Source organism: Pagrus pagrus (assembly GCF_965226575.1).
Source record: "Pagrus pagrus genome assembly, chromosome: 18".
NCBI lineage: Eukaryota > Metazoa > Chordata > Actinopteri > Spariformes > Sparidae > Pagrus > Pagrus pagrus.
Genome location: NC_140202.1, coordinates 22,305,878 through 22,331,942, shown reverse-complemented (window position 1 = coordinate 22,331,942; position 26,065 = coordinate 22,305,878). Strand labels below are relative to the sequence as shown.

General features: G+C 41.3%; 2 protein-coding genes across 6 annotated transcripts in view; one reads left to right on the top strand and one right to left on the bottom strand.

The window, feature by feature from the left end:
- Window positions 1–632: 632 nt before the first annotated feature.
- LOC311274298 (uncharacterized protein) lies at window positions 633–5,069 on the top strand. Of its 2 annotated transcripts, none has more exons than XM_084381858.1 (5): window positions 633–785; window positions 1,257–1,474; window positions 1,745–1,927; window positions 2,550–2,766; window positions 4,036–5,069. In XM_084381858.1, exons 1-5 carry the CDS (start codon window positions 773–775, stop codon window positions 4,863–4,865), a joined length of 1,461 nt encoding a protein of 486 aa, XP_084237984.1. In that variant the 5' UTR covers window positions 633–772; the 3' UTR covers window positions 4,866–5,069. The 2 variants fall into 2 exon arrangements, with proteins under 2 accessions (XP_084237984.1, XP_084237985.1); XM_084381859.1 differs by having other exon boundaries at window positions 774–785; window positions 1,246–1,474.
- A 1,129-nt stretch (window positions 5,070–6,198) lies between these two features.
- LOC311274301 (single-stranded DNA-binding protein 3) overlaps window positions 6,199–26,065 on the bottom strand; it is a 43,062-nt gene continuing 23,195 nt past the window's right edge. Inside the window, exons 5-18 of one of the 4 annotated variants that reach the window (XM_084381866.1) lie at window positions 22,027–22,116; window positions 17,458–17,541; window positions 16,246–16,305; window positions 15,057–15,123; window positions 14,189–14,253; window positions 13,824–13,885; window positions 13,640–13,685; window positions 13,144–13,179; window positions 12,981–13,035; window positions 12,674–12,744; window positions 12,058–12,136; window positions 11,908–11,936; window positions 11,651–11,752; window positions 6,199–9,976 (exon numbers count right to left, since the gene is read on the bottom strand). In XM_084381866.1, the coding sequence (XP_084237992.1) occupies window positions 9,812–9,976; window positions 11,651–11,752; window positions 11,908–11,936; window positions 12,058–12,136; window positions 12,674–12,744; window positions 12,981–13,035; window positions 13,144–13,179; window positions 13,640–13,685; window positions 13,824–13,885; window positions 14,189–14,253; window positions 15,057–15,123; window positions 16,246–16,305; window positions 17,458–17,541; window positions 22,027–22,116 (1,011 nt within the window). In that variant the 3' untranslated portion in view covers window positions 6,199–9,811. Of the gene's footprint in view, window positions 9,977–9,999; window positions 10,244–11,650; window positions 11,753–11,907; window positions 11,937–12,057; window positions 12,137–12,673; window positions 12,745–12,980; window positions 13,036–13,143; window positions 13,180–13,639; window positions 13,686–13,823; window positions 13,886–14,188; window positions 14,254–15,056; window positions 15,124–16,245; window positions 16,306–17,457; window positions 17,542–22,026; window positions 22,117–26,065 lie in introns of those variants that run through there. The other 3 variants (XM_084381863.1, XM_084381864.1, XM_084381865.1) reach the window with 3 other exon arrangements.

Below are 26,065 nucleotides of genomic sequence, written 5' to 3'. Positions count from 1 at the left end.
TTAATAAGGACGCAGGAAACATTAGATTAATATGCTTTCCTGCTGCTTGTGCTCGCTGCTAATTTTATTAGCTCCAACTAATTGCTGTTTGACTTAATTGCACATCTGGTATTTGAGGAGTTGCTGAATTGTTTCCCTGTTGTCAGACGGGCTCGGAGCCTGGCTCTCTCCCTCTTTCTCTCTCTGCCATTATGAAATCACTGAAGTCAGAATTTATTGTTTTTACAGAACAGGTGCTCGGCGCTTTGCAGAGAACAAAAGACATAAAAACAGACGCACACAAAGCACAAATGGTCAGACACAAATGATCTGCTGTGTGTCTGTGTATCTGACATTTAGTGTGTGTCCCAACTGTCTCCCTCAGCCAGTGTTTGATCGCAGATGGTGGTCACAAGGCAGATGAGAACCGTTCAAAGCTGACTCATATCAAAGGGCCTCTGCGTCTTTGTAGCGCGGTGTCTGCAACAGGTGACATTTTGGACTCGGGAACCATTTATAACTTTTAACGCTCGCTGTGGGCTGAACTTCCCTTCAACCCAGCAGGTACGGAGGGGACGGAGGAGTTAGATGAAAGTTAGTATCCTCTCGCTTTATGTTCCACAGTCTGCTGCAGGCCAGCGACATGAGGACGCTTCAGCCAGAATCCAAGGTGCATCTTTCTAAGGATACGGTGAAATAATGACATAAAGATGAGAGTTTTTCTTTGCAAAGGGCCTGAAAATGCGAGATGGCTGATGTTTGCAGGAGAGGAATAAGTAAATAAACACTGAAGATGGAGCATCAAGGTGAGTTTCATGTTTACTATGTGTGCTGTGGATGTGTGTCCATCCATAAATTACCTGTGGATGTCATGTTCATGTCCACTTCTTAAGCATCGGAAGAAGCATTAGCAGCCTTTAACTTTTCAGATTTTATTTAAAATAGATTGAATCTATAATGACTCAAAAAAAGTGATTTGCATATCCAGTTTTGTGTTATTTTTTGATGTCATAAACAATTTATTTTGGTTATCTCTTGAGATAAAAAGTGGTATTTGAGAGCAACAATCACAAAAGTGAAATAGCTTATTGAAACGTAGGAGGAAAAATACAGCAAAAGAATATCAATGGACTACATTTTCCAGAAACATAGCAGGTAAAAGAAGTCCAAACACGCTGTAAAGTTGTTCTTGCTGTTAAAACTGGAATACTGCAACGTGGAACTGTCGGTGAAATAAGATCCAAATCAGCAGGTTAGATTTTTTAGTTTTATTCTAGGGGCCATGGGGGACCCCCTGTCAGACTGCAGCCCCCTCATCAGTGCAGCGTCCTCGGGCAAGCTTCGTCTGGTCCGCCTGCTGGTGGAAGGTGGAGCTCAAGTCAACGCGTGCAACCCAAGAGGAGAGACTGCTCTCCTGGCTGCCTGTAAGGCTCTGAGAGGGGAGCCAGCCGGGCCCGACACCATGAAACTCCTCAATTACCTGCTTCAGAACCAGGTCAGTTGGGAGTGAGCAAGATTTTCAATTTAAACTCAAAATACATGATCTTGAATGTAATTTAAAGCAACTTTTCAGAGACTAAAGTTCAACAGTGTATTGAGTAAGATGCATGATAAATGTGTACCTGCAGTAAGAGAGGGATACAGTATTAAGAAAGTCTTAACTGAGCACTCTGACTGACACACTGGACCGTCGCTGAGGCTTCATGGCGTACAAACTACTCGGAGTTGTCGTCTTCTACCAGATTTCCTCCTCTGTACTGATCAGGCAGATCCAAACGCACAGGACCGAGCCGGACGTACCGCTCTGATGTACGCCTGCATGGAGCGAGCAGGAGCTCAGGTGGCGTCCACCCTGCTGGCTGCAGGAGCCGACCCCAGCATGGAGGACTACTCCGGAGCCTCAGCACTGGTGTACGCCATCAATGCACAGCACCAGCCAACACTGAAGGTCAGTCAGGAAGGGAAAATAATCTAAACCAACACATATGACTCCGATTCATAAGGATGTTTGACGATGAGACGTCTATGTATTGCGTTGCAGAGATATTTACTAAAGTTGGCAGGCTAACCAGCTAGCCCTTAGCTATTCTGTACCTGGATAAGTGGCCATTTTTTACACATTGCACCTTTAAGTATAAATAAAAAGATTATAATAATGTATGCATTTATGTGTTATTAGTGTTTTAATGTTGCAGGATGTCAAATGTATATACTTTTGTGTACTTAAATCTATAATTATAGGTTACAAAGTGATCTTAGGTCTTGTATGTAAAATCTTAATTTGAAAAGGAACCAGTAACAACTGAAATAAATAATTGTATTTAAAAGAATAAAAGAAAAAAGTTGCATCAAATTGGAATGCTGAAGCTCAATTTTTCCACTTGTTCATTATAAAGTTTTAAAGCCTTACACTTTTTCAAAAGCTTTTCCTCCCAGTGGATGGAGGAACCGCTGAATACTGAGCGGTACGAAGGTGCAGACACTGACTACCACTTCAAAAAGTATCAGGCAGCATCAGAACACTTAATGGGTCAAATCCAATCTACACCTCACCTGTACCGTGTGTATAGGTGTTGATGGATGCCTGCCAGGCCAGGGGTCGTGACATCATCATCATTGCTACAGAGAAGGGTGTGAAAGGAGGCCCGGTGACCAGGCGTTACCTGAACGTCCCTCCATCCCCTGACACCTCCCCTGTGTCCTGCATGTCCCCATCTGACATCTTCCTCAAGACGGGCTCGCCCAACTCCACCGAGGGAGAAAACATCTTCAACTTCAGAGGAACTAGTGAGCAAATGCAGATTGTTATGACCACAGTGTTGTTCTTCAGTGAACATTATGTCCACTTTGCTGGTGGTAATGCCACAGCAGAATGGGGGACATTTGTGGGTAGTCCTAGCTCAGCCACTTCTCATCTCATTACTTTTACATCACGTTAAAAACCCGGGCTCTTAACATCAGGCCTGAATGATTCAATTATTCAAGTTGCACCTTAATGTTGAGCTCAGGAGCCTCTGCATGCAGACGCCGCGCCCCTCCTGAATATAGCAGAGCCGAGTATAACAAAGGCAAGTCTCGACAGATGGGAGCAAATTCCTGGTGGTTGAAATCATTAGCCGAGCGCTCATTCCTGAGGAGACAAGATGAAAATGTGTTACCGGGGTGAGGTGAAGCTAACTCGAGCGGTGCATTACAATGAATGAAGCAAAGTTCCCTCTGCTACACAGGAGCTGACACTTAAATCATACAGCAGAGAGTCTTGAAATGGCTATTGAAGAAAGCCTAACGAGTTTCACAACCTGCGCAACAAATGAATGTGTGTTGAACCGAGCTTGGGACGGTTCTGTTGGTTGGTCCACCACTTTAATTTAGAGGAGTCCCCAGAGGAGTCTTCATCCCCGACTTTTCTTTTCGCACAACCATTTTTAGCACCAAGATGAACATTTGTGGCTTTCTGCAAGATGTTGCAATGAATCTGCCTCAGCTGTACTCAGTTTTTAGTGCTAATTAGCAAATGTTAGCCTGCTAGCACGTTGAATTAAGATGGCCACCGCCAAGCATCCGCATGTTAGCATTGTCGTCGAATTGTGGCACGCCACTAGCTTGGTTTTTGTGTGGTTTCTTCCACCACTTTGATTCAGAGTGAAATATCTTGACAACATTTTATACAGACTTCAGAGTGATTCAAATTATCCACAAAAAAATGAATTATAATGATTGTTTTTTTGTTTTCTGACCCGTTTCACCATCATCCCCAATAAGAAATGAGATATGGTTGAGTTGTTAGCAGCTCCTCTGTTTCCTTTGAGCATTGTTTTGTGAGCTCTCTGTAAAATCAAGGACGTTTACAGTAATAAAAACTGTTTTAAGAATATTTTTAAGGCAATTTTATTCATGCCATCTTTATTTATATGGCTTAAAATGACAAATAAGCCTCAAGGAGATTGATCTTTAGGCTACAGCATAACAGTATCTATCCTTAGACCTCAATTTGGATTTAAAAAAGTATCCAACAGGGGAAAAACTTATTGTCTGTGTCTTCTTCACTTCCATCAGGCAAAAGAGGAAGTAGCAGCAGCAGCAGACTTCCCTCCTCCGAGCTGAGTCCGATGGGCCAGTGTAGCACTCCACCGCCCAGACAGAGAGTGTTATCTGAACCCTGGCTCGCCATTCACAACCTGGCCTGTCTGAACCAGGCTTATGAGGAGGGCATGAGGGAGAGGAGCCCGCAGGAGGAGGAGGAAGAGGATTCAAAGAGGGAAGATGAGGAAGGAGAGGATGTGGAGCCACATTTTCAGTGCAGGGTGAAAGAGAGGACAGAGGTTCAAAAGAGGGATGACAGATATAGAGGAGAGAATTACAACAGCTGCCATGGGGATTTTCTTCAGAGGGTTTCTCAGTCAGTCCTGTCCCTCACGGAGGTGAGCTCATCTCAGGCGACCCCGAGAAGACTGGATCCCAAGAGGTGTGTGACGCCTGGAGGTTCACCATCAGACCATCTGACACCAAGACGTGATTCACTTCCTGCCTGTCTGTCTCCCAGCTCCCACCTCCGCAGGAACACCCTCCCCTCCGTCACCACGTTTCCTCCTCCGCTCCACCTCCCTCCCTTAGTCAACCGATCAGACTCCCGCCTCCAGGTCCCGACCCAGGTTCCACCTTTCAAAAGCAGGAGCATGGTGTTTCTGCCCCACCCACCCAGCTCCTCTCCACCCTCCTCCTCCTCCTCTTCGTCCAGAGCATCTGTGAGACCGGCGTCCCTCCCTCCACTGCCGCTCGCCTCCTCTGTCACCTCCCTGGTCGACTCCAGCTGCAGTGAGAGGAGCAGGAGGTCACCGCGTCGCCACTCGGTGCAGCTCGAACAGATCGGAGGGAGAGGCCTGTGAGACTGAGAGCCTTCATCCCTCCATGATGATGTTCAAGCAGCAGCCTGAAAATGGGCCTGGAGTGGACTTTGTTACCTGATTACCTGAAGCACAGCCTCAGAGCTCCAGCTGTGTAAAGCGTTTTAAAGATCCCAATATTACTGCAATGTCACTCCGATAACAGTCGCTTATTTTGTAGCAGATGTGCAAAACGAACCAGTTAAATCTGAAAAATAAAACGAGATTGAATTCATTTTTGCCATGTTTGTACCTCTGTGTATTTAGTTCAGTATTACTTAGACAAATTCTGACATTTTGATACTAAACTCTCAAGATTCATTGATGAATCACGTTGTTGATTAACAGAGAATTCATCTGCAACATTAAACTAGACAGAAATGTCAAAAATTCAGTTTCCAGCTTTTCAAATTTGAGCATTTGCTGGTTTTCTATGTCGTCTTTGAAATTAACTGAATATCTTTGATTTGGCCGTTTTCATCATGATCTCTGAACCTGTGATGGGAATTTTGTTCAGCTATTTTCTGACATTTACCAAATGATTTGTCAGTTAGTCAGGGAAAGTAGCTAACATGATCATGAAAATAATTCTTAGGTGCTTCAGGACTGACAGTTATAGCAGTACCTTTATATAGCAGACATTCTCTGCTGTTTTTTCCCTTTTTAATTAAAAAAATAAAATGTTCTTTCAAAAGCAAAACAAGCAAACAAACCAAACAGAATAATCAGAGTTAGTTATTCAGGATATTTGTTTTGCTTCAATCAAATCAATAAAAAATGACAGGTCGATCCAGTGATGAACTTTTTATGATCTGTACTGGCAGAGAATAGTTTGTTTTTGGAGGTCTGAAATGGTAAAACTCACCAGTTATGAAGATAATTTAGGAAATATTTTAGAAAATCTGAGCAAATGTTTTCTTCCTCTTTAACCCTTTAAAGTTTAAACTCCAACCAATACTCAATTTGTGGAGCTGATGCAGACATTAGGGATTTAAGAATACTGATATCGATATATCTGCTGATATACACACATTTTTTGCAATGATGCATCAAATGTAATGATCAACAGTTGTGACAAAGATATATGACGGAGGCAGCAGATATTATACAGTTTAACAGTAAACTTTATAGTCTAACATAACATTAGGGTAAACTTCAGTGGAAATTCAATACTAATAAATTACCCCAAGCATCGTTCTCTTCAAAACAATATTGGCGCATGTCACACAACAGTATTGAAAAGGCTATAGATAATAATTTTAATGTTTGTAAGTGAGATCCATTTCATCACCCTCGTCACTAGAAATCAGTGAAGTCACAGTGAAAGAAATGCATGTTCATGGCAAAAGGAGTGAAGTCATTTTATTTGTTTTTAATATGTATCTACAACAAGGGGGACACAGGCAAAAACGACTGACAACTTGATGAAAATTAAAACAAAACCAAAAGAAAAAAAAAATTACATTTATTATCAATGCAGTTTTCCCACCTTTTTTTCCAATAAGCAACATTTTTTTGTCTAAAGAAACTTTACAATATAAAGAAACATACGAAGAAGGAACCTCTTATTTTACTACACGAGACATTTAGGATCTGAAACTACCCTAACATGAGATACAAAGCAACTCCCCAAGGACAGACTGCCTCATATTCAATACTGCTTTGTCATCAAGAGGAAAAATGAGGAACTCAACAGAAAAAATCTTTACTCCTCTCAAAAAAATTCCTCTCTCAACCCTCCCTGCCCCTGAATGTTACAGTATTATACATCAGCACAATAGAAATACAGAAATGATCAACGTTGTGACGGCTTTACTTACAGGACAGAAAGATAGAGAGAAGTTCGACTGCATTTTATACAACAGTACTTCAAAGTACAGGGGAGGAAACGCCTGTTCCCGCACTCTCTCTACCTCCTCTCAGCAAACCAATCTGTCCGTTTATTTTTTCTCTCTTTACTTTCCCAAAAAACATTTCTCCCGCCCCATTTTAAATAGATTAACAAAAAAAAAAAAAAAAATCCTTCATAGTAAAGTCTGTTCTCTGGTCCCTGGTGTGTTGGATTGAGAGACAGTGTCCTGTGTGCCCTGGGGGTGGAAGATGAAATGCAGTTTTATTGTGAAAAACCGGCCTCTTTTTCGCTCTGTTTCCTGCAAATTCCTTGTCAAAAAACTGAAAAATTTAAGCGGCTTGTTTTCTTTTTTTTTTTTTTGGGGCCACCTCACATCAAATTTTCCAAGAGGACGGAGGCTTCTGGACGAGAATCGTGTTTAAAAGATTTTTCAAGGAAATGTGTGTGACAGTGAGTTAGCGAAAAAAGGCGTTCAAACACACTTCAGAAAATGTTTTCCTCCCTCGTCCTCTCATACAGCTCTGATGCACAGTAAAAGCCCCAAGTTTGTCTGTGATGAGAAGAAATAGCATTATAGTCTATAGCAGCTCCAGTTTCTGTTTCTCATCATTCATATCATTTCTGAGTAAAAGACACACCATCTGAACAAATACGCACACAGTTGCCCCGAATCAGCACGTTTCTGATCAACTGTTGTCGTGATTTGAAAATATCAAAACATGTCAATGATATCAAAATGCATTTTACAGTATTTACAAAAAAATTAAAATCAAGAAGATGGAGAGAGTTGTACAAAAAAAAAAACAAAACAGAGGGTTGTGTGTGTCGTGTGTGTGTGAGACTGTCGATGCTGGCCCGTCGGAGAGGTGAGAAAAAGGGGGAAAAAGCAGGACGGAGGTCTTTTTCTTCAAGACGAGCAAAGGGAGGGAGGCCGCTCGCTACAGTCAACAGAGCAAACGCTTCGCTCCGACATTAAAAACACCAGGGATCCTATCAGCAGAGCGCCAGAAGTCCTTTCACCAGAAGGAGCGCTGCGTGCGTGGAAAACAAAAAATTGTCTGCAAGCTAAAAACTGACCGTCGTGTGAAAGCAAATTCCCATAAAGCACAGACATACATCACAGTGTGTTTAGGAGTCATCAGCAAACATAAAGTGTTCATAACAGGTCAGCAGAGACGATGCTGAGAGTGACAGTAACCTGATAGTGGAAGCAGCATGAGTGTGGTCAAAATGGTCGGGTAACACTTCATAATAACCATCATCAATAAATGGTAAATCTATGGTTAGTTAAACTTTAGTTAATAGTTATCTCACTGTTAGCAGAAAAAATGCTCAATAAACCATTTATTAAAAAGGTGCAATATGTAAGAATTGTTTACAAAACATTAAAACGATCAATAGAATATGTAAACAATGTCCATGTAATGTGATGCAGTTATCTATTGAATTTAGCATGCTAACCAGCTAGCCCCTAGCCATGTTTTACCCTTGAGAGGTTATAGTCCGATAGTAAACAAATGTCAGCTAATATGACTTCAAGCTGCACGGTTAACTGAGCTGACCAGCTCATACTGCTTTACACCTTTAAGCAACTGCAAAGATTTATAAACATCCGTTGCAACTTTATAAAGGTCATCCAAATAATGTTTATAGATGAACTACACAGTGTTTATTAACCTTTTACAAAGTATTATAAACATCAGCTGCAACTTTACAAGAGAAAGCTTAATAAATGGTTTGTTAAGCATTTCATTGGTTGTTAAAGGTGAAATAACTGATAACTCAAGTTTAATTAAAGGTCCCATATTGCCTTTAAACACGGCGTAAGGACTTCCGTTACGTTGTGATGTCACAACTATACAAACGCCATCCTCAGGGATTCCCCTCAGTACAGGCGTGGTTGCATAAAGACTTGCAGAGCTGGTGCAGAAACACAGTGGGCGGTGCCTGCTCAGGCCTGTGACAGCTGACCAATCAGAACAGGCTGGGTTGTTTTTTTTTTGAGGGGTGCCTTAAAGAGACAGGCACTACAACAGAGCATTCAGACAGAGAGTGAGTAGAGGTGCTGCAGCAATGAATAGTATGGGAGAAAAAATGTGTTTTTTGAATATTAAAGCATGTAAACATTTTCTATAAAACACCCAAAATGAAAGTATTACGTATGGGACCTTTAACTAATTTATTTATGAAGTGTTACCAATGGTCGACACTTTAAAGCACCTTTAGGGCTCGAATGGAGGGGCTTAATGACGTCAGATGGAGACGAGATGCTGCTGACTGGATCTGCATATTTACACAGTTGCTACTAGTTCTGCAGTTAACAAACGAAAAAAAAAAAAAAAAACAGGGATAACACTTTAAAAAAAAAAGTAACAATGATTCATAAGACAAATTTAAAGTACATAAATAAATAGAGCTGTGCATTTCACTGCTTGGAAGCTACTAAAAACAGGAGCCGCTTCTTCTTCTTCTTGTTTGGATTACTGAGAAAGAAGTTAAAATTTTTAAATGGTTGCTAAAACACTGAGAAAGATTTTTTTTCTTTTTTTTTTTTGAAAAAAGGGCCAATCAGTACCTTGATGGAGAAACTCTCACCAGCAGGGGGCAGTGTGCTCACATGGAGCCACATGTTACACAGCAAACAATTTCTGATTTGTGTGCACATAATGCTGTCTTCATCATAATAATGTGCCCTTAAGAAACAACAGAAATTAGAACCTAATCTTAAAAATGATCATAACAATATCATTAATAACAATAATACAATAATAAAAATAGCAATGATACAATACATACACAAAAAAAATGGAGAAAAAAAAGTTCACTGATCATCACAACACCTCTGTTAAAAATGTACACACAGAGAGAACAATGTGGAGGAGGGCAAAAGGGGGTCGTTTCATACGACCCTCAACTGAATCCGTCGGGGAGGAACAGCAACAAAAAAAATGACGATAAAAAGTGTTTAAAAAGTCCAAAGTGGTGGTTGAGAAGCTTCCAGGCAGCTGCTAACAGACCCAACAGTGTTCCCCTCAGGGGGAGGGCTGTGTTACCCAGTCTCCTCTCCCTCGTTCTCTGTTTGTCCTCCTTCCCCCGCTCATTGTCTAGAACCTGACAGGAAGCCAGGGAGGCCGGGGCCGGAGTCAGAGAGGAGGCTCTTCCTGTTGCTCTGCTTCCTATTCAGACCGGCGGCCATCTTGCATGCTCCAGGAGGGCCCGTCTTAATTAGAGTCCCAGCATGCTCAAGGGCTGTCCCAGAGGTCTGCGTGGCCATAGAGTTCCCGAGGGGAAAGAGGAGGCGGGGTGGGGGGGGAGGATCCCGTATTGAAGGGGGTGAGGGCAGAGGGTGTGTGTGTGAGGAGGGGAGGTGGTCCAATCCGAGGTGAAGTAAGGATTGAATTGAAGAAAAAAAAAAAGAAAAAAAAAAAATCAGGTGCAGGGGTACAAAAATAGGAGGGGGTAAAATAAACAAAAATACAAAAAAAAGGAAAAAATAAAATCACACACTCATCGTCATGTTGGGTGAATACTGAAAAGAGAGAGAGAGGGAAGGGGGAGTAGGGCACAGATGAGTGGATATGTCACCGACAACATTTAAACACCAGAGGGCGCTCAGACCCAGCCCTGCAAAGCTAGAGGAAGCACAGACTTTAGGATCCAGCCAAGCTCTGATACACCTGACTCGACTAATCAATACAGCAATCACTCAGTCATATTTCTGATTATAAGTGCTGAGTATTGTATACTTCTTTTAGTGCAGGCAAATTTGGATATAGCACAAAAACTGTCAAAGAAAGTGGGTTAGCTTAAATAGATTCATAGCTTTGTTTACTTATATTTATAAACTGGATATTTACATTTAAATCCTAAATTTAGACTTTTATTTGTGTTAATAAAAAAACAAACATTTCCAAACAAACAGAATATTCTTCCAAGGAGGAAACTGAAGTAGCATCACTTGGATATTGGCATTAAAGCTCTAATTTGAAGTTGAATCAGAGAATTAGGGCTCGACATAAACTCCTGTGCACCCCGTGGCTCTCCAGGCCGAGGGTAAGAGACCGTCACAATCTTACACAATGCAAGGAAAACACCCCACACAGAAAACTAAACTCACTTTAGCAACGACTAAATTAAATGCCCTGATCCCCCTTAAATTTGTCCGTAGATATGACAAATAAATGAAAAAGATTGAAGCAATTTCGTCGATTCCCCAATCACTGATACAGAGGATAAACAATGATTAGTAAGCGGCTACAATGCAAGCAGAACATCAGATATCCTTTACAGCCCCGTCTTTATCATTATTTTGTATAATGAACACGCTGCTGTGCGCTTCAGGAATAGAGCAGCATGTTTTACATTTTAAATTCATTGTGCTGTGTCCCAAGTTATAGAGTATAAAGTGTGTTGTGTTTTTAAGAGGAGACCATGAACACTTTTGCGTTAAAATTTTCCTGAAAGTGTATGTTAATCTTATTAAATGTACTTATTTGTATACGTTTCAAGGAAGGAAATCTAAACCAAAATTAATACCTAAATATGTATTTTGAACATTTTCTTTTTCCTTCTTTACAGGAATATTCTGATCTCCTTTTTAATATTTCACTTGTCGGGTTTGAGTAGGCTATTGATGAATCATGTACAACTTTCTGGACCAGTGGGGACTTCGGCTTTTTAACTATTGTACTTCTATCAAACATTTGCAGCCTCACAGCTCTAATAATGTAAGTCAGACTAACCAATAAAGCTTACATAATGAAGTGATTAAAAAAAGGGACAAGACACAGTCTATCGATTATGTTCTGGTAAAGTTTGAGATCAATATTGAAGAAAAATCAGGCAAACCTCTGCTTGCATTCTTCCACTGGTTTATGTCAGGAATTTAAGGATAATTGTTAAGGGTCATGAGATGTAATTCGCTCGCTCTACTTACACTTTCGCTTTGGAATGGGTTCAAGAAGTTCCCGCCCATTTCGCCGTCATCTCGCGGCGTTCCAGGAGGGTTGTTCATGCCCCCCATGTTATTAGGAGAGCTCTGGAGGAAAAGAGAGTGAAACAAACTGATGAGACTACTTTTTTAGCAACAACACCATTAAAGTGTAGAGAGTAAAGATTCTAAATAAATGTTTTTATTTACAAGAACGCTCAGCAAACAAGAGGAGTTCATTGAAAATTGGATTTTTTACTCACCTTTGGCAACCCATCCATATCCCCAGACCCTGAGGGAGGGAGAGGAGACAAATAGATTTTTAAAGTAAACTTGATCCAAAATAAAGAACAGTTCTCAGCTAAAGACCTTCAGTGACCGTTAGTGTTGATTCAGGCTGTTTTTAAACCCACCTAGTGATCCGTTCATGTGGTGTGGCTCCATGGCTCCCATTGCTCCCATTGGCCCATCAGGCCCAGGTCCCATAGGGAACTGGCAAAAAGATGCAGAGGAAGCTTTTTAAATGACTGAATCATCATGTTTGACCCTCTTTGATACAACTGTTTTATAAAAAATGTGGCCACAGTGGTCTGACTGATTGAATCTCAAACGCATCCTCAATGCGTCTTGGGTTAGAGCTGAGTGATCCGATCACTCAGGATGCATGTTGATACCAGGTCTGTAGCCCTTTCAACTCAGGGTGAAGCAGCAGATATAATTTAATTTATTCTTCCTGGTTCACTTCCAGTCGATTCTTATTGAGCTCAGTGTGGCGGCATTGTGTTTCTCTAATGCTGATTTGCACCGGTGCCCAGTGATGTGGTTAAAAACTATCTGAGCTGGATTCATTTACGTGGGCAAGATTGTATAATTTTAAATCATTACAACAACGTCCATAATTTTAACCCAGAATCAATCTACAGTGTCTGAAACTGTTACAGGCCTGGAAAGTTAAACCTTTAAAAAAAACATCACCACAGAACTTTTTGTTAAAGAACTACATCAACTTAAATCATGAGTGAGACTCACATTGGGTCTGTTGCCTCCCGGTCCGATAGGATTCATCATTGTATAGATGTTTTCACTGGAGTTAGTCGAATCTAAGGAGAACCAAAAACTTTAGTTATGCAATATTAACCAGAATCACAGAAACAAAGACTTTATCAACCAATAACTAAAAATACTAAACAAAAAAAATAGATGCATGAAATGAGAACAAAGAAATAGCGTTTGGTTGGTGAGGGGACACATTCATGCTTGTTTAGTGAGGAAAGATGGAAGAGACATCTATTTCTGACACAAGTGTTAGTTCTGGGGACATAGTTAGGTGACGCACCACCTGGGCTGGGCATGATGGGAGTTCCAGGTGGACCTCCTCCGCCTGGAGGACCCTGGGGAACAATCGAAGATAGGAGGTTAAAATTACACTCATCAGAACATGAAGCAGTACAATACAGACTGTGTCCTGGAGAGCCGCTGCTGGCTGGATTTTCACTCACCACGTAGTTCCCTGGAGATGAGGAGGAGTAGGCTATCTGCAGGGGGGAAGAGAGAACAGATGATCAGATCTGAGGGTCAGAGGATGCTGAATGTGAATCTATACAGGGTGCACGAAAAAGGAGGAACACTTTACAATGCAGTAAAATCCTTTAATAGCCAATAGGTGTTCAGACTGCAGCAGAAAGTGTTGTTTCAAGTGTAACGTGAGTTTCTGTTTTTACTGTTGTCAAGTAAAAATGTCCTTCAAGGAAACTGATCAGTGATCACAAGTATCCCATGATAAAACTGACTGATGGGCCCAATCCAAATGATTCAAAGGTCTCAAGGTCTCCAGCATGCCAACAGGACAAATCAACACCAAAGCTGGACATCATAAACATAACGTTTGTGTTTTGCAGGGCTGTGGTGCGCCACATGGCACTGTAAGCTTCTCCCACTTCCTTTACCCACTCCCTGTATGTGGTCATGTGTAAAGTTCAAGGGCTTCTGACTCACAGAGTTAGCATTAGGTCCTGGCCAAGGCCCTCTTCCTCCGGGACCCCTGAGCCAAAAAAGGAAAGAAGGAAGAGAAAGATGGTGTGAAGGGAAAGGAAACATAAGTAACGCTTCAAAAAACGGCAGAAGCATTGAAATGCGCACTGATTATATTAGACTAGATCTACGGGAGGTTTTAACTTACATGTTCATTCCTGGCATGGGGCCGCCCATGGAGTTGGGGGGAGGCCTCATTCCTCCGTAATTCTGCAAGATAAAATGTTAAAAAGATGGTAAGAACATTGATTCTTCACAGTACTCTTGTTCCTCATTTCCTCTAGAGAAATTCCCAAGATCACACATACATCACTAGACTGAGAACAGATGTGACATCCTCAGACAAACAACAAACAAGCCTGAGCTGTTCTGGTGAGGAAACTGAGAAAACAACATCTCTAGAAATATTTAATCACAGCCTGCGAGAGCTAAATGGAGAGTGATATATACTTCAGAGGAATAAATCGAAGAGCTCAATGTGTGAACAGTTTAGTAACATTAACAGAACAATACCTGTGGGCCCATGGCCATTCCTCGAGGAGGGTTCATTCTCATTGGTCCACCCATGTTAGGATGTCCTGTTGGAAAACAGACCCAAAGAGTCACACTGACTGCGACACGTAAAGCCACTTAAAAGTCAGGAATTAAGACCTGCCACAGACAACGCTCCATCCTAATCTCATTAGTCGTAACTCTCTGGACCCCTGAAGCTGTAATCTGCAGCTCAAATCACCACGGACCCCTTCCTGAGCCAGACACACACAGGAAACAAGGCCTAACCACAAACTGAATTTGTACAACTCTCCAAATGTTTGCTGGGTGGAGTTTAGTCCTGCAAACACTTGTTAATTTATTGATTTATCAACTTTGAATAAATTAGTAAAAAGATTTTAATAATTGATTTTTCATTTCGAGTAATTTGCCAAACAAATATTTGTACATTCGAGCTTGTCCAACATGAGGATTTGAAGCTTTTTCAAGAAGACTATTAACTGAATCTCTTGGAGTTTATTTTTATTTCATTTTTGTTCACACGGACAAATGTTGAATGCAACTTCTTTGGTTCTGGGAACCTGCAATAGGCCTATTCAGGTTTTCTGCACACTTCAAGTTCATTTCAAGACTTTAAAGACATTTTTACGACACATGGAAACCAATTTAACACCTGTTTCACATTCAAACTATTGTGAACTCAAGTGTGAAATAATTTACCTCATGCATGAATCTACTGACATTTCTATCACATTATTGTTAGTACTTCTCTGCTGTATATAACAACAATTGCTAATAACGCTTAATTATTTATGCTAATGTTCATTAAGTACTCATAAAAAACACAACCAGCAGGAAAATAAGTGGATAGATTTACAAGAGTCCTTACCTTGCGGTCTTGTCGGGTCCAAACTGTTTGGCAGGAGAGGCTGAGATCCTGGGATTCCTCCCGGAGGCTACAAGAGACCAGACACGGAGATGGATTAAAACTCGCTCTTGGCAACTAGGGTTGGAGCTGTATACCCGTTTTAAGGTATACCATTGTATTAAAACACATGGTTAATATCCTGCACATTCACTTATCGAACATTTTAAATTCTATTATAGTGTTTTTAAAAATGTATATATATATTTCAGGTTTCTAACAAGATTCATGTCTGTCAGGACATTATATTTTGTGAAACTATACTAAAGCTCCTGTTGTAATCCCTTAAAAAAGGTCACTGTAACTGACAATAAAAACCAAAATAATGTGACATTGTGAAATTAAATATCTCAAATCGTTGTCACCCCATTGGTAGTACCCACAGACACTGTGTCTTGTCAAGAACAAACACAAAAAGTGGGGCTGCTCCATTCTTACATTGTCTTTTCTTTATGCTACATTAGAAGCTTCCACTGAAGTTTTAAATGGAGCTTTGAATGTCCATCATCAAATTTTCACATTGATAAAATGATATATCAAATTAAAAGGTGGCGCAGAGCGAATGTAGATACATAATACGCTCTTTTATTATTTTTTTTAAACAACTTAAGTTACTGTAATAATGTTAAGAGCTGAAAATAGATTTTTTGTCACTGTGTTTATACTGCAGGGATGTAATTTATGGTGCCGTTAGATTCGATTGGTGCTAGACCACCTCGTTAATACAGGTGCACGCCTTCCTTCGCGTGGCATGCAGGAGAGCAAACATTTTTTTGACCGCAGTGGAAAATCTAGTTTTTAGCCAACAAACATGGATTGAAGCGACATATTTCTTTAGAGAAAATCATGCTATGACTTTAAGAAATAATCACATCTATCGTCTCTATAAAATTTGACTCTGCGACCTCACAACATTCAAGTTACTGGAAATGTTTGGATCACACAGGTCGGAAACAATCCTCAAGGCGGACCAAGGTAATCTAATTCTACAATTCGATAAATACGAATGATATTAGTGTAACTTCATCTTTATCTGCAACTGGTGTTGAAATACCTGGTTCAAAATGGAATTAATTATCAAAGAAGCTGCACAGCACAGGCCTACAAAAAAAGTGAATAAGAAATGCCCCAAAAAAAAAAACTGCTTAAGTACCTGATTTGGCATTCGGAGTGCGGGGCGCGGTCCACCTGGATACCGTGGTGACATGAAAGGCTGTGGAGTAGAAATTGGAGGAAAAAGGAAAGAAAGGGGGAGGAAGAGGGACACAGAGATAACGACATTTTCATTATTGATAAATCCGAGAGCACTCAAACGGGGGAAGCACTGAGGACACACAGATGGACACAGTGAGGCTGGAGGATGGAGGATGACACTGAAAGATCGTAAATTCATCAACACATCCGCCTGGAAAAATACACATCAGCAAGAGTGTGTGTTTAATGAATTTTAACAATGCCTGCTTAGACACGCACTCAAAGCATGGATTTGTGTGTGTATGTGTGTGTGTGTGTGTGTGTGCGTGCGTGTGCATGTGTGTGTAGAGACAGCGCTCACACAGCCTCCCTGCACGCCCTGCCTGCTCTCACTGTGGTGTAAGCTGATTCGGCCTGTGGTCTGCCTGGCGTTGTTAGCAACACCTCAGGCCAACAACGCCGTCCAAAAAACCTTAGAGGAAGCATGTCCACATTCTCTCGCACACAAGACGGAAACCAGAAACCACAAGAATGAAGAGCCGGGCCGCCGCAGTTAATGGGCAAAGGCTAGCTTTACCCCCACAGTGTCATCTGTAGCTACTGTTCTGGATAAGTGTTGAAACACACGTGGACTGAGAATGAACGTTTCTCAAGGCTGAATATGCTTTTATATAGCTGGTAACTCTGGATGTGTGTGCGCATGTGTGTGCCCATGTGTTTTGTATGTATACATGACGTGTCCATAGTGCCTGTCCTCTGTTTTATTTATAAAGTGTGAAAACAAGTAAGCAGAGTGGAGGGGAGTGTGTGTGTGTGTGTGTGTGTTGAGAGTGGAGGAACAGATAAATGTGCAACCCCCCACAAGCTGCTCCGGGGGGTGGGGCAAGGAGTGAATTATTCATCCCACACGGGGACAGCCGACTCTGGGCCTTGGTGAGGAGCGGGCCCTGCTGCCTCTGGATGCTCGGCTTTCATGAGAGGCAACTGGAGGGATCTACGAGGAGTTAGCCGAACAAAACTAGAGCTAACGGGGCCCGAGGGTGGGAGGAGGAGGAGGAGGAGGAGGAGAAGAAAGTGTGCGAGTGCTGAATGGAAAGAAAAAGGAGTTTGTGTGTGAGCAAGGGGGAATGAAAGAGAGAGGGGTGTTTGAGAGAAAGTGTTTGCGTCTTACCTGGCCATGGGGTCCCATCATGGGGTTGCTGGGGTTGTGTGGGGGGGGCTGTGCGTGGGGGGACTGCTGAGAGCCGGGTGGTCCCTTTAAGAAAGAAGAGCGATATCAGAGAGGGGAGGGGCCAAAAGAGCAAGGGGGGTTTTACACCTGGAGGAATTAGCCGGATCAAAATCATCAGAAAGGGGGAGGACGAGAGAGAGGGGGGAGTCAACTGGGAGTTTTTAGATTTAGGAGGAAGAAGAGGAGCAAGGAGATGATGGATAAAGCTGGACTTTTTCGGGCAGATTCTTTCAAATCTGCAGTTTGATGATGTACGCCTTGAAAAAACAAAAAATTAAAACAGAATTTAAAGCCAAAGCTCAACAGGACAACACTTTTAATTTGCTTTCACGCAAGCAGAAATCAGTATTAAGCATGAATTATTTTCACAGAGATGATCCTTGGGACCCCTCAGGTCAGACATGTAGTTTTCCTCTAAACCACATGGGGGCAGCGTTGCCAAAGGCTCGCTGCAACAGGACAGGCAGCAGCAGCAGCAGCAGCAGCAGCAGGACAGGCAGTAGTGGCAACTTCAAACCAAGATGATGCAGACAAAAACAAGTTTAAGTCAGGACTTGTTCCTGCTTATTGTAAACCTTCCTCTGTGTGACAAAGTATCCCTGCTGTCCCCAACGAAAGAAACCCAGACACACTGCTGTGTTATTGCTGACATTTCACCCCAAGACAAGGGGTTAACGACCCCTAATAAATAACTCATTATCTCTTTTACCATGTATCCCTCCAAGGCATGAGGACAAGGATTGCTCTGTGAGTTTGGGGGTTACATGTACCTACAGTTAGCCAGAGCGAGCATGAAACTAATTCACTCTGACGGTGAAACTGCACAGACATTTGTCCCGAAACACCCGTGTTGTACAGTGTTAAGTGCAAACCAATGCACACAAACCAATCATCCACATCTCAGAAATGTATAAGCCTTAAACATGAGTAGTGCTGGATATTTAAAGCCTGCAAAGTAGCACTGAGAATTGAAACCTGTCAATAACCACAAACAGCCAGTGAATATTTGGTCTACAGCTGCAGCTAATGATCATTTCAAATATTGATTAATCCACAGATTATTTTCTCAATTCAATGGTTAAACGTTTGGTCAATACAATATCAGAAAACAGTAAGAAATGGCCATCACAACTTCCAAGAGCAGAGCAGCAACAATTAGACTTAAAAGTAACTTAACTGGCAACAATTTTGATAATTGATTATCGTTTCAGCCTCTTTTCAAGCAAAAATGTGAAAGAAGATAGCTGTTTCCTGCTTCTTAAATGCAAGTATATGCTGTTTTTTCTTTGGGTTTTTGACTTTTGGGAGGATTATCACAATCTTTGGCATTTAAAAGACTAAATGATTAATCAATTAATTGTGAAAGATTTAGAGATTATGAAAATAGTTAGCTGCAGTCCTGTACCAAGAGCTCGAGTTGAACAGTTAAAATCCAAAGAAAATCATTCTACTATTAAGTAAAGTATAAGTAAACAAGGAAAAGCAACAGATATTCATATTTGAGAAGCTGAAACCATCAAATATTTTGAGTTTTGCCTAAAAAACTCTTACCAGTGACTTGTCCATTGGCTTATTGATTAATCAACTAATCGTTGCAGCGCTAATCCGGTCCGATTTGTAACAAACATCAGCTGATTGTACTGATGCACATACCTTTTATCCACAGATACCAATTCAAATAGCTCAGCTCAGGGTATCTGCTGCTACTGTTTGCTGATCTTATTTCAGCATTTTTTTTTATCCTAATGTTGAAAGCTATACACCACACTGTGAGGAACTCGTTAGGATTTCTTTTTTATGTAAGGTAACGAGACGCCAGGGATTGCTGTGGGGCTAAATACAGACGGTTTAATTGATGTAACTGATAGTGTAAAAACTGAACTTCATGATGACAGAATAGACAAAGAAACTGTATTTAATGTTCATAAATAATGTTGAATAATGGAGATCACGATTCTGATACAAGATTAATAGATTAGATATTTGAAAGGTAGATTAACTGATTAACTATGAATTGTTATTGTTGGTTCCAGCTTCTTAACTGTAATTATTTGCTGTATTTTGTGGCTATATGATGATAAATGTAATATCTTTGCATACTGAACTGCTGGTCGAGACATTTGAAGACATTACCTTTTTTAATTTGGGTTATTTTCTGACACTTTATAGACCAATGTGCAAGCAAACTTACAACTGCTATGGTACTACACCTTCATCAGGCAAACTGTTTCTTAAAAAGAAACCCATCTTTAATAGTGAGTGGCTGCAAGCCTGCAACCAATCACATTCCCCACATGAAATATATAAAGATAATTGTCAGATAAACAAACATCAATTTCCTCTCTGAAAGATGTAATTACATGATGCCAGAGAAGGAAAATATTGTACACTGTAACGAGCACAGTACACCCAAATTTTACACATAAATGGATTTAAAAAAAGGTGTCATATTTAATGTTTACTGCAGTATTTTTGCAATTTTCTATCCAGGAAAAGAAAAACTGCACATTTTTCTCCATGTACATTCAGCTTTACTACATTTATCTTTTAATAAAAATCTAAAATGTTATGATCTCAATTTTGGGTCATTTTTTTCCCTGTGGTATTGAATATTCATACTTTTCAAGGTATTGTATCCAAGTCAAAAATTCCAATAGAGCACAAACCATAATTGCAGCAAACAACCAAACCTTTCCCATTACAACAAGGTCCCTTGAACGCAACATGCACACAAACACACACACACACACACACACACACACACACACACACACACAAACCCTCGCCTCACTCCCCCACCAATGTTATAAATAGCACTTCCATGCGTCTCTCCTCACCCTCTCTCCCCCCACCCTTTCCCTTTGCGTATTCACAGTCGTACTCTCACTAATCCCCCACCACCACCGCCGCCACCCTCTCAGCACATTGCCTCGTTCTCAGCAAGCAAACAATGGAGTGGTAGGTAGCCACAGAAACAAACACTGGGCCAATGATCTTTCACATTTCCCTCTCTTCTTCCTCTCACCATCATTCCCTCTCTCTCTATCCAACGTGTCACTCGCTTTCTCGCTCCTACTCTTCTCCACCACCTTATCGTGCCTCCTGCCAAATGCCAGTGCTGTCCATCACACCGCTGCCTCACCGAGGATGTGTGTGTGTGTTTGTTTGTGAATGTGTGCGCCTGCGTGTGTTTGTACATGTATCTGTGTGTGTGTGTGTGTGTCGTTCTCGTCACTCTTCAGACAGCCATCTCCCACACTAAAACCTTTCTCTTCACAGAGCTGGGACAGGTCAGAGACAGAGACGGCGATGGAGACGAGGGAGTGGAGAGGAGAGGAGAGGAGAGGATGAATACGGGATGGTTGAATCACGAAACGGCCGAAAAGCAAACCACAGATGAATGAACATCAGAGGCTCTGGTGGGTGTAAGAGGAAAAATAAGTGGCAGAGTTGGAATTTGTGGTGTCATCTGATCAAACTTGATGACTGATTTCAGAGTGAAGGACTTCATGACTACTGGGAATCTGATTGAACATGGCAATATTTGCCGTCATGTGCGATATTTTTCAATATCGAATATTAAACAGCTGTGTGATTCTTCGCCTGAGAGAAACTGCTCTGACTGCATTTTAAATATTAATTATGATTTATCACAGTTATTACTGTTATTTCTCACCTGGCTGGCCCCCTAGAGTTAAGAGGGAAGGGAACCGAACGAGTGACGGTACAGTTCATAGTGTTGTACAGGTTGCTGCAAAGGGGAGAGGCGGTAATATTGTCTATCGCGATTATATTTTAATTGTTTGACATATATATTTTACAAACATTATTTACACTAGGAAAGCTTAGGACACGTCCCCACTACTTTTTTCAATGGCCAGTTTTGTCCCGCTCACTTTTTGAAAGAATAATTAGTTAAAAATATGATAAAAAAAAATAAAATAGTTTGCACCAATTTACAAATGAGATTAAATGAATTCTGATGTGCCATTATGCAATTTTTTTCCCAGTCGTAATTATCTGCCCTGACCTCATACAATTCCCTCATTACGCTGCCTAAAGTCGCATACTGTATGTTAAAGACCACTTAAATAATGTTTTTTTTTCCATCTGAGCCCTTTTCAACACAAAGTTACGGCATTGCCTGCTGATACCAGGCTGGCTCTATTAATTTGTCTGTTAGCTTTTCCTTTAAAGAGCCGTTTTGACAGGAAAGGGATTACTGTAATTTTGGTGATTTTTGCATTTTTAATTGAGAGTTAAGTTAGAGGTGTGCTCTTCTTTAAAACTACCTTTAAATAGACTGTATTTTAAGACGTAAGACAGCCTCTCCCTGTGCTGCAGGTAGTTTTCAAGGAGCATGCAAATATTGCCTAGAATGTAGAGGATTTGTGTTTGAAGAGTCAGAGATGGATGACCAGCAGACAGACGTAGAGAGATAAGAGTGTTGTTGTAGCGATGAAGAGATGGAGGAGTGAACAGGATGGTGACAGAGGGGGTAAATCATACCTGGAAGAAGCCCGGGGGCATGGGACCGCCTGGCATGGCGTCATTCGGGGGCATGTTGCCCATAACTGGGCTGGGCGCTGCCGCTGCGCTCTGAAACACAAAAACAAGGTGATTAAATGTGGTGTTTTGTGTGCTACTGTATGTACTGTATATCTCTTTGACTGCTCTACAGTAATATTTATGCACATGATGCACTGGCCAGCAAATTACTACAGGGGGCAGTGTCTGCTCCTGCAATCACAGCAGACTCCTGCCCCCCCCCACCTCATCTAAAGTTTAATCGTTAATTCAGAAATGTGTCCTCTCTTAAGAACTTTGAACTGTTTCCTCATCTCTGTGGTAGAGAGAGGAGAAGGCATCTCTCCTCTCTCTCTCTGTGAACTTACAGAAGAAGGAAAGTTAAAGGAGAATTTCCACCAAAACGTATTCTTATGTTCTTTAAGAGTCAGCTCTCTGGGACAAACATTCATGAAGTTTCATTAATCAAGACTGTAAACAGAAAAGACCTCTGACCTACACCATCCTTCACACTGCTGTGTATTCAATTGTTCTTAACTGACCAGGCTGATATACTCACCCAAATGTGGTTATCAAACACTCGTGACTGAGATATGTAACGGAGGCTGGATATTTTAGGGTTTAACAATAAACTTAATTGTCTGAAATGACATCAGTGCACTGAAACAGTCAACTTAGTGGGGATTTAATAATCAAAAATGATCACAAGCATCTTTTGTAATCTCTAAAAAAGTTTTCATACTGGTGCATTTCAGGCAACACATGCCGAGTAAGTATCTATGAAAGGCTAATATCAGCCGGTTTTATCGGTAAACATCAATATATCAGTCGAGATTTCAAAGAAACAGGCAACTGCAGTGTTTTATTAAAAAGCACCAGTATTTTGGTCTCATTTAACACAAATACAGATTGTTCCCCTTCTTTCATTAAAAACAAGTTTACAAATGACCAACTTTTACCTTGATGGTCATTATGGTTTGGGAGTTTATAAGGTTTAACTTGTCTTATTTGGTGAGGTTCATTTTTATTAATTAATTTTATTTTGTAAGTTTTAACATTGTTTTTCTACTGCTTGTGTTAGTTAATAAAAGGTTTAGTTTTATGGTGTGTTGCCACAATTTTAAATATTAACAATAAATATAGAACACTGTAATGAGAGCTTGCATATCTTCCTCTCCTCTAACTACTTAAAGGTCTGTCTCGAAATACACTCATGCATTTTTTATAACTGGCATGATTGGATTTTCTTTCCCTGATTTATATCCCCATACCTTCATTTCTATAATTGTCTATTATTACTTTATTTATTTTATCATAATTCTAAATACAATCAAATAATTTAAACTATGTACATACAGTAACAAGTCATCAGCAAATAAGTTGAGTTTGTAGTGTTTTTCTAACCTATTAAGGGGTACTAGATTGCCGATGAAGAAGGCTGCAGTACAAACTAACTCTTAACCCTTGGGTCTGGAGGGAAGCCTGGTCACTTCTGCTTAACTACCATTACTATTTCTAATTATTGTTGGTGCTTAATTTTCTGACAAGTTTACTATTTATTGAGAAACCTTCTTACATTCATTTTATCGTTTCCTCCCTATTTTTCCAGTCTATGCTGGATTATGTCCTGATGAGGGGAGGTAATCTAAAAGGACATGAGTTTTTCTATTATTGTGGTATTTGTATGTATTGTTGCTATTCATAGTCATTTAATTTTCTGAGAATTTTACTATTTATAACGTTTCTAATTGTGAACAGCCCACATGTAGCTGATTGCCCCCTCCTGCCTGCGCTTGACTTGGTTGCAATTCAGGGAGGTTATTTACAATGATGCAAGTCTCTGTATTGTTTGACTCTGAGGAAGACGCACATGGTGTCTACGTGTTTGTCCTTTAATAAGTGTTTACGTCAAGCTACATTTCTGAAGTTTCACCCAATACTAGAATTTCGGGCGGTAGGTCATATCGGCTGATGCTAGTAAATTCAGTGAGTAACCGTCTCTGCAGCCAGTGTCTGTACTCAACTAAAGATTATTATGAGGTAAAAGAAGCATCACTCGACCAGAGTGATATGTCTTCTTTCCGCCTGACTGCTTCGGTCAATTTCAGGAGTCACATTCTTCAAGTTTTTTTTTTAATCAGGTCTTCCAGTATTTTGGATGAAGTAGCTCTTCAGTGGGCTGTTATTCGATTAATACATGTATCAAATTTGATTCTGTTTTGTTAGCCGGTTGTAAGTTTACGTTAGCGGAATCCAATTCTAAACGTTAGCTACTGTTGCTCTCTGTTAGCGGAGCGGAGAGAAGCACTGAGGCGAGGCACTCGAGAACCTGCATACAGTGACATCATTTTGGAAAACCCGACCCGAGTCCTTCACAAAGAAATCCACAGCCCAGCAGCATTAAACAACTTCAACAAAGCGTCCACAGGCTTGTATAGGCAACTGAGAAAGACACCTTACTTAACAATCTGCTCACATATGGCGGAAAAAAGTAAATTAGAACAAATTCTTACATAGAGCCCCTGTAACAGTTGTAACCATGTCAAAAAATATCACAGTTTCATGGTATCATCCTAAATGGTATAACGCATAGCAAATCACTTAAACCTGGAGAGAGCTTATCTTTTATCTACCTCATCACAACAATACTACTGTTTCCAGTCTCCTTAACGTCAGTCAAACAATACGGAAAAACAAAACTAGAATCTAGGATAGAGGAGAGGGGGTGAATGATTCAGCCCGGGAGTTAAATATGATATAACTGTATTCTTGTCAACACACATAGATGGAGACGCGTGTTCAGAGTGCTTACATAAGCACGCCGGAACAAACACACAAATGCACGCAAACACACGAGCGCGCATCGCACACATACACACACACACACACACACACACAAAGAGTTGCATCACAGGCTCATAAAGTGCGGCCCTTCAGTACAGAGAGGCAGACAGGAGGGAACCGCAGGCTACAGGACCAGAACAGGGAGGGGGTTTAAGACCCAGGGGAGGGAGGGAGGGAGTCACACTCACAAACACACGCACACTCACACACACGTAGCGTTCCACCAGCACGCACACCTAACGAACACACTGCACCCATGTGACACATACGGTGTGCTTGGACAACAACGCATGCTACCAATTACACGCATGTACACAAATACAGTCGCTGCCCTTCTTCTCTGGACTATCAGAAACCAACACACATATTAACTGAAGAATTACACACAAATACACACCGACACACACACACACACACACACCTCCCCCCATCTTTATGCTAATTCTGCTAGTGAACATGAGCAGGCCACTGAGTCCCTGGGGAAGAAGCAGGGTCGGCTGCCTCCTTCTCTCCTCCTCCATCCTCCCTCCCTCCCTCCTTCTCATCCATCTCCCTCACTTCTCTTCTTCTGCACACTTTTCTCTCCATCTCTTCTCCTCTCCGTGACCCCCTTCACTTATTTTCCCGGCATTGGCGCACACACACACACGCACACGAAACACGCACACCTTTTCCCTGTGCCCCAACCCCTGTACTATTCCTCCCCATCACAACCTCTCCTCCCCTCAGCCCCCCCAGTAGGGTGTCAGCAGCTTGCAGAAGCTGTTGCTATGGAGACAGGTCCTATCTGCACTCTGTCCCCCTGGCATCCCCCGCTCCAGGAGCGCAGAGAGAGAGAGAGAGAGAGAGAGAGAGAGAGAGAGAGAGAGAGAGAGAGAGAGAGAGAGAGAGAGAGGAGAGAGAGAATAAGAAGATGCAGGAGAGAGAGTGAGATAGAGGAGTGAGAGAGTGAGTTGGGAGATACAAGAGTGAGTCAGAAAAAAGCGCAGAAGAAAATGTTAAAAGGAGAAAGATTTGTGTTCACAATCAATCACCTGGACGCAATATTGTTATCGACTATTAATGATCGACTATCTATCTGCTTGTGCATTTCACAATTTGCTGATTGAAATTGAACGAGCGAGGCAGAGAGAGCGCACCGTCGCTAGCAGCAAAGGTAGATTTAGTATGCAGTCGG